General features: G+C 47.6%; 1 protein-coding gene across 1 annotated transcript; it reads left to right on the forward strand.

Annotated features, from left to right (window-relative positions):
• Positions 1-286: 286 nt before the first annotated feature.
• On the forward strand, positions 287-13,853 carry KCTD21 (potassium channel tetramerization domain containing 21). Its single transcript, XM_065641097.1, has 2 exons — positions 287-334; positions 7,995-13,853. Exon 2 carries the CDS (start codon positions 8,025-8,027, stop codon positions 8,805-8,807), a length of 783 nt encoding a protein of 260 aa, XP_065497169.1. The 5' UTR covers positions 287-334; positions 7,995-8,024; the 3' UTR covers positions 8,808-13,853.
• Positions 13,854-16,392: the final 2,539 nt, after the last annotated feature.

Here is a 16,392-nt window from a genome sequence, read left to right on the forward strand (position 1 = left end):
CCCGAGCATCCCTCCCGTACTCTGACCCCAGACCACCCTCCTGCACCCCTCCCCAAGCACCCCTTCCCCCGCACCCCCCTTTCCGATCACCCCAACCCCTGACCGCCCCTCCAGACCCCCCCCAACCCCGGTTCCCCGCGTTACCTGGGGCCGTGGCCGGCAAGGAGCCGCAGTCCCTCGGGCAGCAGCGGGGCAGGGCCGAGGGCGAACAGCGAACTACAACTCCCAGCTTGGCCGGGTCCGGCCGAACCGCCCCCCCGCTTCCTCCTCCCGCCGCCTCCGCCTCCCGCGGCGCCCGGCGAGCGGCGGGGCCCGGCGGCTGGAGGGGGCGCAGGTGGGTACCCAGGGATGGGAGGGGGGATCCGCCCGGCTTGGGGGGGCGTGGGAAACGGGGCGGGGGGGGGGGGTCACCCCATAGTAACCCCCTCCCCGGGATGGGGAAACTGAGGCACGGGGCGGGGCGGCGACCGAGGGTTGCGGCTGCTCCGCGGAGAAACGCAGTGGGATGGGGGAAGGATTTGTGAGCCACCGCTCGGGGGGGATTTGGGTTTTTTTTTTTTTTAGTCTTCTAAGCTAATTTAGTAGTGCGAATGCCTGGCTGCGTAGGGAGGAACCGTCCCTATGTTTGCCCTTAACTGAATAGGGCTCAGTGCCACCCTGCAAACTTTGCAAACCCCCCCACCCGCTTTCCATAAAACATCTCCAAAATTAAAGGATTTACCGCGGTTTAGCAAATCCGAGCCCTGTACCCCTACACCCGGGGCTGTGTCCAGCCCTGAACAGTGGCGTGGGGCCAGCTGGGCAACCTGCATGATCCATAACCCTGCGGAGGGTCTAATTCTGGATGGCGCCCACCGTGTTAGTGTTATTTTGGGGTGCTTTTCGCCAGCGTGCGGCAGCATCCGTGCTGGCAATTAGCTACCCTCTTAATTACAGGGGCAGCCTGGAGGTACTGGTGTCAGTGGGAGATGGGGTGGATGCTGGATTGGGGTGGATGCCGGATTGCTGATCCACCCCATCGAGCATCAAGCAGTACGCAGGTGGTGGTCTGCCCCGTGTCCAGGGAAGAAATAAGAGTATATCTGGAAGATATTCCAAGAGTACCAAGTGATACCCCTGTGGCTACCGGCACAGGACACGAGAAATCAGAGAAAAATTTGCTGAAGCTGGGTTTAAATTGGTATATTGGACTGTACAAAGGGTTATATCAGCTGCTTGGAAGGAAAAGTGTTGCTCCGGCCGCCAGGAGACCCCTGAACGGGCTCCGTCCTGGCAGTGCCCCCCAGCAATCTGCGTGGCCCACACAGCGGCCCCTGAGCCCGCGGGTGTCGGAGGTCACACCAGCAGAGCACCAAGCACCGTGGCACTTTGGCTTTTATCCTCCAAACCTCGCAGCAGCCGCATCGCTCTGGCTCTGCGCTCCCTCTCCCCCTCCATCTTGTATCCTGCCGTTCTCCTCCAGTAGCCGTGAACCTTCATTTCGTTTTCCTCCTCTCCACCGTGCGCTGCTGCTTTCGTTCCTGTTCTCTCGGGAGGAACCTGACCTTTGTTTTATTTCGCTTCTTCCTTTTACTAAGCACCAGCTCTATTTTCCTGCCCTGGCCTCCCTACCCCCTTCTCTTTATAGCTTAAATTCAGCCTGTGCAGAGAGCTGCACACACAGCCCTTCGCATTCACCTGCATCCCAGGAGATGCTCGAGAGCATCGAGGTGCAGGTCTGGGGAGGAATGGACACACAGCATCTCGCCCGCCACAAACCAGGGATGTTGTGAAACTCCTGTTTGTGCTTTCCCATTGTTCACGCGTCTGGTTGGCAGGCGAGGGTTTCTGTGTCTAACGAAGCACGGTTAGAAAATTAAATATAAATAAATATAAATAGCTGGCGGCTAAGCAGCTGCTCTCCGAAGGTGAACAGTCGATGTGTCTATGGCCGGGGAGCGCAGCCACCGGCGGATCGATAGGGATGGTTCTCTCTGACAGCACGAAGGGAAGGGTGAGATGTGGTTTCCTGCCACATGCCTGCTGGGAGTTTGAGTTCGCTCCTGGAGCTTGTCACCCGTGTCACCCGTGTCACCCGTGTCCCCTGCACCAGCCTCGGCGGCGAGCGGCCTTTCCCCAAACTGGAAATTTATAGGATCGTTTCAGTTGGAAGAGACCCTCAGGATCATCGAGTCCAACCACAACCTGACCTAACTCTGATTTCCAGTGGCTCACAGAGGACCCGAAACAAAATTGCTGCATTTTGGGATACATTGCTCCTGGCAGACACACCACGCTCTACTTCACCGCCTGAGTTTTAAGCCTCTCAGTGCTGCACTTTATTTATTGGACGGGATTATATTAAACAAGTGTCCAAGATTAGGTGGGTCCATCCCGCAGCAATGGGAAAACACGAGATTTCCTCTCTAAGATTACTATAAATAAGCAAATAGGGTGTAGAAACCATATTGTAAATGTTTAACCTTCTGTAATCGAGGATGAGCTGAGCTAAGTGAATGTGCATCAGGGATACGCGAAGGGAGGGTGAGTCCGTCCCAAATCCTTCCTTAAACCCAGCTCTCACTTGATGTCTGCTGGCTGGGTAAGTAGTCAACTGAGGTTTTTTATCTTTTTTTTTTAATCCCTTAAGTACTGTTTATTTCGTTTCTGCCCTCCTTTTGTTGTTCTTTTATTATTATTTTCCTCCTGTCTTTCCTGGAGTGACTTCCAGGCTTCAAACCGCCTCGTCTGCAATCCCTGCAACACAGTGGGGCACAAACTGGGAAATTGTCCCCTGCAGAAGGGACAAGGCACAAAACTTGTCTGCAGGTACAGTCGCAGCAAATGCCACGGGGTGGGTTGTGCCCAGATCTGGAGTTCACGACTTGATGGGGTTTTTTCTTTTCTCGGGGTTCAGGTGTTTTGTGGAAACTGGAATTTTGACCTCAAACGGAAAAGTGGGTTTTAGTAAGAGGTGGTGGAGTGAAGCGATACGTGCCGAGTGTGGGGAAGTTGAGATAAAACCCGACACAGAATGAACGTTACACAGAAATAAATATTTTTGGCTGATTATGTGGTGCCATTAACACGCTCTAACAAAACAGACTGGAGCCTCGTCTCGTGAACAACCGTCTTCTCCTGCTGAACCACGTTTAAAGTCACCACCTGCCATACAGGTGCCCAGATATTTCTGGTTTTTGTGCCTCCTTTTGAGCTGAAATCAATCCCACCCCTCCCAATGCGGAATGACTTCCTATAATGCATTATCTGACCGGCCTCGCGGAACATTTATCCGCCTGATGCGGCTTTCACCAGCTCTCTTGGGCAACACTCAAAAAGACAGAGAGGATTTTAGTCTGGCTGCTCTTAGCAGAAATGGTCCCCCGCTTGCTTTAATTTTATTGCCACTTAGGCATCCTTCATTGCGCTGGCCTAAATAATTTATCTCCTTTTCTTTATTTTTTTAATTTTTTTTTGGCTGTGTGTGTGCTTTGCAGTTCAGCGTTACTCCTCAACAATTTCTTAACGAAGCCGCACGTATTTCATTGTCTTAAATACAGGTTTCTAAAGTTTTGGTCGTGGAGGGATGTTTTACGGGTGAGATATTGAAGGCTACGCTATAAAATTAACCAGCAGTTCAATACATTATGCATAAAATGAAAACCGGGGGCGATGACTGTGGAAGTGGCCACGGATCACTGTGTCTGGCAGCAGAAGACCCTGATGTGGTCACAACATCCATTAATTCTTTTTTCAGGGGATGCTACAACTTTTAATGCGTTTAATACCACACGTAAAGGCTCCAGAGGCCATGAACAGCCTGCGGGGTGGACTTTGTAAACCCTATTTTAACAATATGTTGTGATCCACTCCTACCAAATTACAGATCCCTCTTGCTTAGCTTGACTAATTTCATTAATGAGATCCTCTGAACGACACTAGAATCATAGAATTATAGAATGGTTTGGGTTGGAAGGGACCTTAAAGATCATCTCAAGGCATTACTACACTTTTTCCCAAATGAAAACTTCTTGATCTGTTTAAAATCTTTTCTCTGCCTTGCTGGTATTTACAGCTTCAGCTAAACTAGTATTAACTTTAATTTGTTAATGCAGAGACAGTTTTCTTCTGATCTTCAATGAGACTGTTAACAGAACCAGGCTTACCTTATTTCTGGTGTTTCATAAACTTGGTGTTTCAGGGTAGGTTATTTTTAACTGGAATGATATAAGTTATCAATTTTTATCTGAATAAGTAACCAGAAAAATCCCATTTAAAAAGCCTTTTAATATATATATGTCTTAAGGAAAGATCCATGTCTCTTTGAAAACAATAGAAACGTATTTGTAACTCTAGACTTTCCATTAAGCTGCATTTTTTGGCTAAAAAGCATGGACTACATCTGTACCCATTTCTCAGAGTGGTTAAAAACGTAGTAATATTTGTGCCATTTCTTTACATTTTACTTATGTTGGCACATTGTGACTGATGCTTTTTTTTTGGATGATTACTTGTACACTTGTGGCTTTTTGCCAAGTCGGGAGAAAGACGCACTCAGATTACGTACATAGAATTTTATTTATTAGCTAATTAAAGCACTCTTAAATGTGCTGAATATGTGAAGGGAAATAAGCTTATCCAAAGCTGTTCTACATTCCAAATGATTAAGGAAATGAAGTGTTGTGATAACGAAGGGACTGAGCTGATGGTTCTGAATACGTGAAGGCACTAATAAGTGAAAACCGGTAGATTTTGTCATTTTGCAAGCTCTTTCATACCTTCCTGCTGTGTCAACCCCCATCACTCTCCCAGGTTCGAACTACTTATTTGCTGAGCTAAAATCCTGGGGTAGAAGGTTGTTACAGAAATGTTCTCTTTGCGTCCTCTGAGGATGCTGTGAGAAAAACCCACATTTAAATTTACAAACCCTGGTCTGCGGAAATGCTCAGATGCTCCGACAGCAGCTTCTGTTCAGTAGTTTGATTTTTCCAGAAAGTTCACCAGTGCTTCTTTCTCTCAATTTAAATCCCCTGAAAACACTATGACTTTAAATCAACCATAGATTTTTTTTTCCGTAGTGTTAAATGCCTCTGTTTTAAAAAGGAAGAAGTATTTAAATGCAAGTCGCTCTAAAAGCACAAAATAAATCCTGTGCTCTTTGACCAAATTTGCATCTTCAACTCTCAAATTAGATCTCTAGCTTGTGGCCTCTGGAGCCTTTATGTGTGGCATTAAATGTGCTAAAAGTAATCTGAATGAATTTTAAGTGCTACTTGGGGAGCAGCTACACAAAAGGCTTTAATGTAATTCTCCGCTTCCAAAAACCATAACCCAATTCGTACTTGTCCTTGGTGACTTCAGGTTATAGCCACCCGTCTCCAAGATCAGATGTTCTCTTGGTATCTCCTTGTTCCAGAAACGCCACCAAGCAGGAGTATTTCCATGCTGTATTCTTGGGGAACCTTTATATTGACTTAGAAAAGTACCCAGGTGTGATAAACTGGGGTAGGGACTGCAAATGCTGGTTGGATGTGCAAGGAGAGAAAACTGACAACCCATTTAATTTTCATTTTTACGAGTCTATGAAAAACCTTTTTCATAAACAAGTTTATAAGAAAAAAGCAGCAAAGATTGACTTTCTTTCCCAGCTACTGTCAAGTACCTTTGTTGGTCGATGCATCAAATCCAGCTTGATGATGATGGATCCATGTATGCGCGCTCATTTGTGCTGTGGTTTTGGGTCTTCCGAGGCTGCCAGATTATCATCAGATTCACCTTCATGCTCTGAAGATATAAACTTGCAAGTAATGGGATGAATTAGGCGAAAGGAGTTAATTAACTTATCATATGTTGATTCCACTTTATGAATGACAGTTGTCCTGCAACCGTATCCATGGGCCAGATGTTTGCATTGTTAAATGTTTGAAATTTAATCCAGTGCAGAGAGAAGTGGGAAGGTCCAAAATGAAAGCAAGCTGGTGTCCTGGGAGCCCGACATCGCACCCGTGTGGGTCTGTAGACTGCAGAATAGCCATAGGCAGAATGAAGTGGTCAAATTTCCGATGCTGTTGCTGGCAGCATAGATATGATCTTCATCTTGGAAGAGCTCGTGTCACTGCCATATTTTGTTGGCAGCCTCCCCTTTGAGACTGCTGATAAAGAAGCCAGTTGCAAGATATTTTAACGTTATCTGTTCAGATGGGACCGAGATGTCTGCCTGTCATTCAATGTGTATCATAGAATCACAGAATCATAGAATAGTTTGGGTTGGAAAGGACCTTCAAAGCTCCCCCAGTGCCCCCCCTGCCATGAGCAGGGACATCTGCACCAGCTCAGGTTGCTCAGAGCCCCGTCCAGCCTGGCCTGGGATGTCTCCAGGGATGGGGCATCCACCGCCTCTCTGGCCAACCTGGGACAGGCTCTCACCACCCCTAGGGGCAACAATTTCTTCCTCATGTCTGGCCTGAATCTCCCCTCCTTTAGTTCAAAACTATCACCCCTTGTCCTATCCCAACAGGCCCTGCTAAAATGTCTGTCCCTGTGTTTCTTACAGGCCCCTTTTAAGTCCAGAAAGGCCACGCTAAGGTCTCCCCGGAGCTTCTCTCCTCCAGCTGAACAGCCCAACTCTCTCAGCCTGTCCTCCCAGCAGAGCTGTTCCAGCCTCGCATCATTTCTGGGGCTCCTCTGGCCCCTCTCCAGCAGCTCCATGTGTGTCCTGTGCTGAGGACCCAGAGCTGGCCCAGCACTGCAGGGGGGTCTCACAGAGCGGAGCAGAGGGGCAGAATCCCCTCCCTCCACCTGCTGCTCACGCTGCTGGGGATGCAGCCCAGGGCACGGGTGGATTTCTGGGCTGCAAGCACACATTGCCGGCTCATGGCCAATCTTTCATCCACCAGTACGCTGAAATCCTTCTCCTGGGGGCTGCTCTCCATCCCTCCATCCCCAGCCTGGATTGATACCAGGGTTGCCCCAACCCATGTGCGGGACCTTGCACTTGGCCTTGTTGAATCTCATGAGGTTTGCATGGGACCTCTTCTTGAGCTCGTCAAGGTCCCTCTGGATGGGATCCTGTCCATCTGTTCCAAAATGTAGCAGAAACATACCCTGAAGAGAAAATGACGGCCTTTCTCCCTAAACTGGCTCACTGTGGAGTCAGACAAGTGCCAGAGCTGGCATAAGAGAGGAGGAAGGTATGGTGGAAGTTAAGGGAGATGTGTCCCTTCCAGAGGCCATGATGCTTAACTGCACCATAAAATCGCATCCTCCGCTCATCTCAAATGGGTTATGGCCTCAGTTAATTAAAAGGTAATGCACATTAGAAGCAGAAAGCCTGGTGGGTTTTTTTTTACTGAATGGAGCCACAGATTGTCGCGTGCTTACAGCAGCACCGCTTGCTGGCTCTCTGCTCGGCTGACCACACTCAAATGAGCGTCAGGGGATTCTGCTGCAACAACTTTGTCGCTTTAATTATATCTTCAGATGCCACGGAAGGTGTTGGGATGTGTCCAGTTCTTTTCCCATCCTTTTTTCCCCTCTAAATTTTGTGATCGTGAGGGAGATGGGATCAAGTGAGCCCAGGACACAACTCTTGCTCTGAAGTCAGCAGTCATTCTGCCATAGGCGTCCAAGGGAGAGAATTCACCTTTAGCATGATTGTAAGACTCATTATTTTAGCACGATTCTGGAAGACTCATGATTTCCGGCAGTAAACTGAACTAAACAATGCCCTGTTCAAATCTGTTAGGAGAAAAAAGATCTTTGCACTTGTTCTCAAAATCCAACCTCCAAAAGTTATTCCCTACTTCTGATTTCTGTGATGAATTATTACCATGTGGTTACCCTTATATACAGGGCGTTTGAAAAAGATGGACCCAATTTCAAAGATAAAGTGATTTCAAATTGGGTCCATCTTTTTGAAACACCCTGTATTTAGGACTCTTTACCTCTGTAGTTTAACCTTTCAAACAGGGAAATGCAGCTAAATGTGCGGTGTTGGAATTTTTTTTTTTTTTTAGAATTAGTCTCAGCATTGTGGCTTTTCCACCATGTCAGAACCCATCACGCTCAACGTTGGAGGAAAACTCTACACCACCTCTCTGTCCACCCTGACAAGCTTTCCTGACTCCATGCTGGGGGCCATGTTCAGTGGGAAGATCCCAACCAAGAAGGACAGCCAAGGCAACTGCTTTATCGACAGAGACGGCAAAATCTTCCGCTACATCCTGAACTTCTTACGAACTTCTCACTTGGACCTCCCTGAAGACTTTCAGGAAATGGGTTTACTTCGACGGGAGGTAGATTTTTATCAAATTCAGCCACTGATTGAGGCCTTGCAGGAGAAGGAGGTGGAGCTCTCCAAGGCGGAGAAGAATGCCATGCTCAACATCACCCTCGATCAGAAGACCCAGACTGTTCACTTCACCGTCCGAGAAGCACCCCAGATCTACAGCCTGTCTTCCTCCAACATGGAAGTGTTCAGCGCTCATATCTTCTCTACGTCATGCCTGTTTCTGAAGCTCCTGGGTTCCAAACTTTACTATTGCTTCAATGGAAACCTCTCTTCAATATCCAGCTACCTGCAGGACGCCAACCATTTGACCTTGGATTGGGTTGCAAGTGTGGATGGTCTTCCCGAAGAGGAGTACACTAGGCAGAACTTAAAGAGACTCTGGGTGGTGCCAGATAATAAGCAAATCAATAGTTTCCAGGTGTTTGTGGAAGAAGTGCTGAAAATAGCCATGAGTGATGGTTTCTGCATAGATTCTGCTCATCCACATACTTCAGATTTCATGAATAATAAGATTATTCGCCTAATTCGGTACAAGTAGGAATGGCTGTTTATTATGGTGCCAGCACAGAGATAATACAGGTTAAGTGTTTCCCTTTAAAACACGCTTACAGCCTAATTCAGAATCATGCGTATCTGGATTGAAAGTCACTAACAGGGAGATGATTTTCCTTTAATATATTTACCAATACAACCTTTCAGAATATGTCCATATTCTAGACGGAAGGAATATTGTCAAGCACCTGAATTAAGGATTGGTTCTGTCTCTGCCCCCGCCTCTGACCTGCTGTACAATTGTGGGGAAAATCACTTCTGTTCTTCTTACACTTTCCAGTTGGAAAACGGGCATGATCCTTAACCTATATTCCAAGGGTGATGTGAAGGATGAGAAATCAAGGTTCGGAAGGCTTTCTGGAGATCAGATGCTGTGGAAGATGCCATGAAGCTGCAGCACGGCGGACAGCCCAGGGGGCACATTTTCGATGTCTTGCCATCTCACCTGCGCAGAGCATCCAAGAAGCTTGGTTGGCTCCACAGAGAGACGTCACCACGTGCACACACCCATTGTGACTGTAAAGAATGGTGCAAAGTGCAAATGAATAATGGTTCCTGTCAGTTTGGGCTCAACAAAGGATTTCTGTCACCATCTGAAGCTGGTTTGGGTTTTTTTTCTGAACCCTGTGAGGAAGCCCCTGCTCTGTTCTGCTTTCAGGAAAGCTGTGTTGGAATGATGTGACTGGCACAGGGAACAACCAAGGAAGCCATAGCAGAAAGAATGATGTTCTTACAAACTGAGAAGATTGTGGCTGCTGGGGAAACTTTGCTTTGGATGCTCTTAAACCTTTACTTTCGTATTCCAAAGGCATCCAAGACAACTGGTCCTTTTCTTTCTCTTACAGTGTCATGTTTCTCTGGAGGATGCTCCTGAAGACACTTTCTGAGGTGGAGACATTAAGAGGGCAGAGGTCCCCAAATATCCTTGCAACATTTGAGCCTCTTCTGCCTGGATATGACCTTCCTTTGGGCACGTCTCCCTTCAGCAGTGCCTGGAGTGCATGGGATGCTCTCTGGGTAGGATGGATTCCATCTGAAAAGACAACTTCCCAGTCAGGTTACACGTAGTATTTTTAATTACAGAACCAGAGAGTAACTTTTTCTCTCCCAGTACATTGAGCCATTTTTTTTTTAACATCATTGCGAAATGGTCAGATCACTGAGGTAGCATTTTGCCTGCTTGCTTGGCTTTGGTGTCAGATTTTCGGAGGTGAGACACTGGGAAACCAGAGGTGATGACACTAGTTGTGCTCTTTCCTACTTGCCTCATCTGTGCTATAATGAAAATCATCATCTATTAGCTGCCTATTAGGTCTAAACAGCATTTGTGCCATATTCAAGGTGGTTACTTCTCAGCTAATTATATTTAAATGTATCTTAGCTGTCTTTCCCTAACCAGTTTGCTATGTGTGCATGAGAGACACTCTAGAACATTTCCCATTCTCTCTAATGAGATACGAGGGAAAATGCAATTACCACGTTTTGCATTTAGAATTTTAGCACTCCCAGAAGTTCTTAGCAAAGGGCTGCAAAGCTCAATATTGCTCGTGTTCTTGTTTCCCAAAGCAACTAGGCTGTCGTTAATTAAGCTGATCTGCAAACAAGCATAAAGAAGTGTTTTATTACTCTTGGAAAATACAGTGAGATAAATATATTTCTACTGTCCCAAGCTGTAACTGCATGAACAACACGAATCAGCACGCTGACAGTAAAAATGCACATTCTGCAGCTGTTGGCAGCCTGATACAAACCACTTCCCCTGTCTGACTTGGTGCTAAACCACCACGATATACGTGGGACCATGTTGTTAGGAAGCACTGACTGGGCTTCAAGCCCTCAGAGCCATTAAGCCTGGCAAGTTTTGTGAATTTTGAGGATTGTGGACAGGACTTTGTGGCTAAATTCCAACCTGAGTCACCACGTTCTTCTAGTTTTAGTTGCATTGGGAAGAATTCTTTTTATTTTTTTTCCCCTATTCCTATCCTGAATGATAAAGCAGGAGTGATCTGCTCCAGGGGCTGCTGGATGCCACTGAGCAAGCAAAGCAATTCCTGTGTGAATCTTATTTCTGACATGAGTTTTCCACTCAGTTGGATGTTCACAGTGATGCTCCATGCACGTAATATGATTATGATCTGTAAAATACCATCCATGAACGCTCTTTCATCAAATCTATGCCTTGGAAACAGGTATGCCTTTGCTGTATTTGTGCTAACAGAGCTTTTGGGGGCTGTTGGCAGTGTTTCTTGTTAGCCCATGCTCTTAAGAGTAGATTTTAAATGATCTGCAACAGGAGTTCTTGTATGTCAGGACTAAAATAGTATTTATCTGGAGTGCTTTGTTTCCTGTCAGCTTGAGTTTATCCACAGGTAAAAACAGAGGGCTCAAATCTCGTTTGGAAGGAGGCAGAAGTCTGATCTATGCCCTTTAAATCTCTGGATCGATGCTGCTCCATTCTGTTACAGCAAAATAAAAGTATTCCATAGGAGAGTTGAATCATTACTGCATTTTCTGGCGAAAGGCAAGTCGGAGGAGTCCATAAAAGAACTATGCATAGCTTAATCTAGAGCATTTTTTAGTCTTTCTCCTTTGCCTCCGCCGCCTTTGGACTAAACTAAAAGCAGTTATGCAGTTTCTTAGAAGTCTAAACAAGAAATACAGAGTGCCCCAACCTGGCCTGCATGGTAACTGGGGTAATTCTGCTGACATGGACATAGGGCTTTCAATCCCCACAGACTGAGGAAAGAACTAAACCCAGGTCTTCTGCTGGATGGCTTTAACCCATTAGTCTATTATGCAAAAGAAAGACCACTTGAATACACATTTATCTGGGCTCAGGTAACTAAATCAGGCAAAGGTGTGGCTGGCCACACATCTCTGGCATTAATTAATATGCAGAGAGATGCAAAATTTCCAACAAGTATAAAGACATGAGTGAAGACAGGCATTGGGAGGAATAGAAAAACTGGAGATACCTCTAAATTGCTAAGCAGAATAAACGCCTTTGAGCATGAGGTACTATTTATAATGCCACAGTCATTCTGCCTGCTAATCGAGGATGTGAAATAAGCGGTAAGTGTATCACTTGCCATCGAAAACATATGTTATACAAACACAGTTGCTATTTCAGACTACACATTAAGCTAAATTTACAGCCGCTCCTTAATTTTGCTGTCTGTGAGTTGTGTTATGATGACTGTTTACAGGAATGTTCTCTCTCCAAAACATTCGTTCCCTTTTTATCTAGATAGCTGGCTTTTGTTTACCTTCTTTTTCTAAGCCCTGGAGGTGTCACTTGCTTTTGTTCACAAGTCAACAGTACCAATGATTCTTCTTCTCAAGAGTTTTCCTGAATTAAAGACAAGTGAACATGCACATTAATTACAGCGCAACCCATTGAAAACCACTTGGCACTTATTAGCAGCAACATCTAAAAATTATTTCACTGTTGAGTGGAATATTCAATCTCAGAACAAACTGATTTTTCTTTCCTGTAAGAGCCTGAGAACAAGGAAAGGAGATTTTTGACCTTGAAGTCTGAAGGGTGTTTTATTCCACATGTCGGTGCAAAACTCCTGTTCTGGTTCTGCTGTGTCCCTATGTCCCTCAACATCTTCATCTACAAAATGAGGCCAAGTCGTGCGCTTTATTTTTTTTTAATGGCCTGAACACTGAGAGAGCCACTGAATAGAGCGATCAATAGCGTTAGAGAAAAAAACCCATAAATAAGTTATTAGCTGCAGTTTAATGGCATTTTCAGATATGGGCATGTGCATAGCACAGTGGGATTTCTTATATGACAAAAGTATGATTATGAAGCATCTTAGTGGAGTCCAGAAAGAATCGCTCATGGATTTCTCTATGTGCTTTTTAGGCTTGATAGCTCTTAAATATCTAACAGTATCCAGTTATAATGAAGGGACTAAAACCGTACATAAATACTAAGATATCTTTCATTCATGCAGCTATTTTTAAAGGTTATTTGGAGTAAGTGAGAGGAGTATTTGTTGCTGCAGGTAATGGTAGGGAAATCAAATAAATAGGTGTAAAAAGTTAGACCTGGAAGAATTCACATGTTAACAAGAAACCCAGGATTTAGAAGGGGGAGAATAAAGAATGTTGACGTGTTCGGGAAAAAACCCAGCGAGATAACAACAGAGACAAAAGATTTCGCTACGGAAGGAGCCTGCGGTTGGAATGACTCACTGGTCCCTTTCCAGTTTTAATCTCCTATTATGCAACTTAAATATTGGTCATGCCAAAAGTTACGTTAGTAACTTGTCAGGAGGAGACAGCTTTGTGGAATAAACCAGGACAACCTGCAATCGATCAGATTTATTCCCACTCCAGGAAAGGCTGGTGGGGTCCACATATAAGGTTGATAGGAGTGATAAATGTTGCCTTCAGCCATAGACTGCGGAAAATAAACCTGGGCCGATACTTCACAGATAAATGGAGAAGTTATGAAAAAGATCCTTTGAGGAGTTTCGTTTTCACCCCATCCCTTTGAATTTGGTGTCGGTGCTCAGAATTTCAGTATATTTTGAAATATTTGACTGCTGTTCTGTAATGACTCCCATATCCACGCACTGATGGACACAAACGTGCAGGTGCTAATGTGTGGCCCTCCCAGTAAAGGTCTCGTATGTGCATTAGCAGAGCCAGTCGTGTAGACATTCTGTGCGAGAAGGGCTGGATCAAACGTAAATATGCAGATCACGCTCTCAGGTTCACTTGGGACCAACATGAGGAATGTTTTCCCTATGAATTCAGGAAAAAAGGAGCTTTAGGGGAGGGCTGTATGGAATAATTCCTTTTCTCTTCCTCCTCTTGCTGTTTCCCCCTTTCATTTTCTTGCTCCGACGCCTAACCGTGGGATTCTCCCGTTGATCAGATCCCAAGTTCACTAAAATCCATGTTTTTGAATGAATACTATTTGTCAAGTGTCAAAAGATGGTTTTGATTTCTTACCACTTTCATAGAGAGCCTGTAGGGCTATCGCATTTAAAAACCTGCTTGCATTTCTCTGCCTGTAACTCTTTTGTGAACTTACCAATATGCATTTTAGAAAACAGTAAATAAAATGTGAATGAAGCAAGAGATGCTCTGCCTGACGTACATTTCTTGAGAGAAAAGCATACAGTGACGCTTGCTGAATCTGTAGTTTTTTCTCTAAGGATTTTACAGAGTGTGTCTCTGTGGCTTGGAACTGTAGGAAGCTCTCCAAAACAGCACAGTTGTAGAAAACTTGGATGAACAAGCCATCCTAAAAAATTTAAACCATTTTAAATGCATTGGCTCATTTATGTTTCGAACATTTCTAAACCGCACATCACCCAGGCCCCACACCACCCAACTGCACATCACTCAGGTCCAACATCACCCAACTCCATACCTGGTCCCACATCACCCAACCCCACATCACCCAGGCCCCACACCACCCAGCTCCATACCTGGTTGCACACCTCCCATGCCCACTGGTGGTCCCACACCACGTAACCCCTCATCACACAAGCCCCTTAACACCAAACCCCACCGGTGGTCCCTCGCCACCCAACTCCACACCACCTAACCCCACCAGTGGTCCCTCGCCACCCAACTCCACACCACCTAACCCCACTGGTGGTCCTACACCACCCAACCCCACATCACCCAGGACCCACACCACACAGCTCCATATCTGGTCCTACAACCACCCAACCCCACTGGTAGTCCCCCACCATTCAACCCCACATCAGCTGGGCCCTACACCACCCAACTTCACACCACCCAACCCTACATCACTCAGGTCCAACACCACCCAACTCTACCTCACTCAGGTCCAACACCACCCAAATCTACCTCACTCAGGCCCAACACCACCCAACTCTACACCTGGTTCCATAGCCACCCAACTCCATTGGTGGTTCCTCACCACCCAACTCCACACCACCCAACCCCATAGCTGGTCCCACAGCCACCCAACCCCACTACTGGCCCCACACCACCCAACCCCATGTCACCCAGCTCCATACCTGGTCCCACACCACCTAACCCCACTGGTAGTCCTACACCACCACATCACCCAAGGCCTCACACCACCCAACCGTACATCACTGAAGTCCAACACCACCAAACTCCATACCTGATCCCACACCTCCCAACCCCACTGGTTGTCACTCACCGCCTAACCCCACATCACCCAACCCCACATCATCCAGGCCCTATAACCACCCAGCTCCATACGTGGCCTCAGACCATGCAACCCCACACCACCCAACCCCACCAGTGGTCCCTCACCACCCTACCCCACACCTCCCAACCCCACTTGTGTCCTTCACCACCCAACCCCACATCACCCTGCCCCACACCCGATCCCATAGTCACCCAACCCCACACCACCCAAACCCCACACCTTGTCTCACAGCCACCCAACCCCACTACTGGCCCCACACTGCCCAACCCCAAACCACCCAGCTCCATACCTAGTCCCACCCCACTGGTGGTCCCACACCACCCACCCCAACCCCACACCACCCAGGTCCATACCTGGTCCCACACCACCCAGCCCCACATCACCAAGGCCTCACACCACCCAACCCCACTGGTAGTCCTACACCACCCAACCCCACATCACCCAGGACCCCACACCACCCAGCTCCATATCTGGTCCCCCACCACCCAGCCCCACATCACCCAACCCCACACCTGATCCCACAGCCACCCAACCTCAACATCATCCAGACCCCACATCACTCAGCCCTACACCTGATCCCATAGCCACCCAACCCCACACCTGATCCCACATCACCCAGCCCCACGCCTGACCCCACATCACCCGGCCCCATACATGATCCCATATCATCCAACCCCACACCTGATCCCACATCCCCTAGCCCCACACCTGACCCCACATCCCCCAGCCCCACGCCTGATCCCACATCACCCGGCCCCATACATGATCCCATATCATCCAACCCCACACCTGATCCCACATCACCTGGCCCCACACCTGATCCCATATCATCCAACCCCACACCTGATCCCACATCCCCTAGCCCCACGCCTGATCCCATAGCCACCCAACCCCACACCTGACCCCACATCCCCCAGCCCCACGCCTGATCCCACATCACCCGGCCCCATACATGATCCCATATCATCCAACCCCACACCTGATCCCACATCACCTGGCCCCACACCTGATCCCATATCATCCAACCCCACACCTGATCCCACATCCCCTAGCCCCACGCCTGATCCCATAGCCACCCAACCCCACACCTGACCCCACATCCCCCAGCCCCACGCCTGATCCCACATCACCCGGCCCCATACATGATCCCATATCATCCAACCCCACATCTGATCCCATATCACCCAACCCCATACCTAATCCCACATCACCCAACCCCACACCTGACCGCACATCACCCAGCCCCACGCCTGGTCCCACAGCCACCCAACCTCAACACCACCCAGCCCCCACCCAGCCCTGCCCCCACCCCACAACCGAACCCCAACCCCAGGCCCCTCCCACAATCCCCCCGAGCAGCCCCGCCCCTCGCCCCGCCCACACCGCCCCGCCAGCC

This window comes from Caloenas nicobarica, chromosome 1, assembly GCF_036013445.1.
Source record: "Caloenas nicobarica isolate bCalNic1 chromosome 1, bCalNic1.hap1, whole genome shotgun sequence".
NCBI lineage: Eukaryota > Metazoa > Chordata > Aves > Columbiformes > Columbidae > Caloenas > Caloenas nicobarica.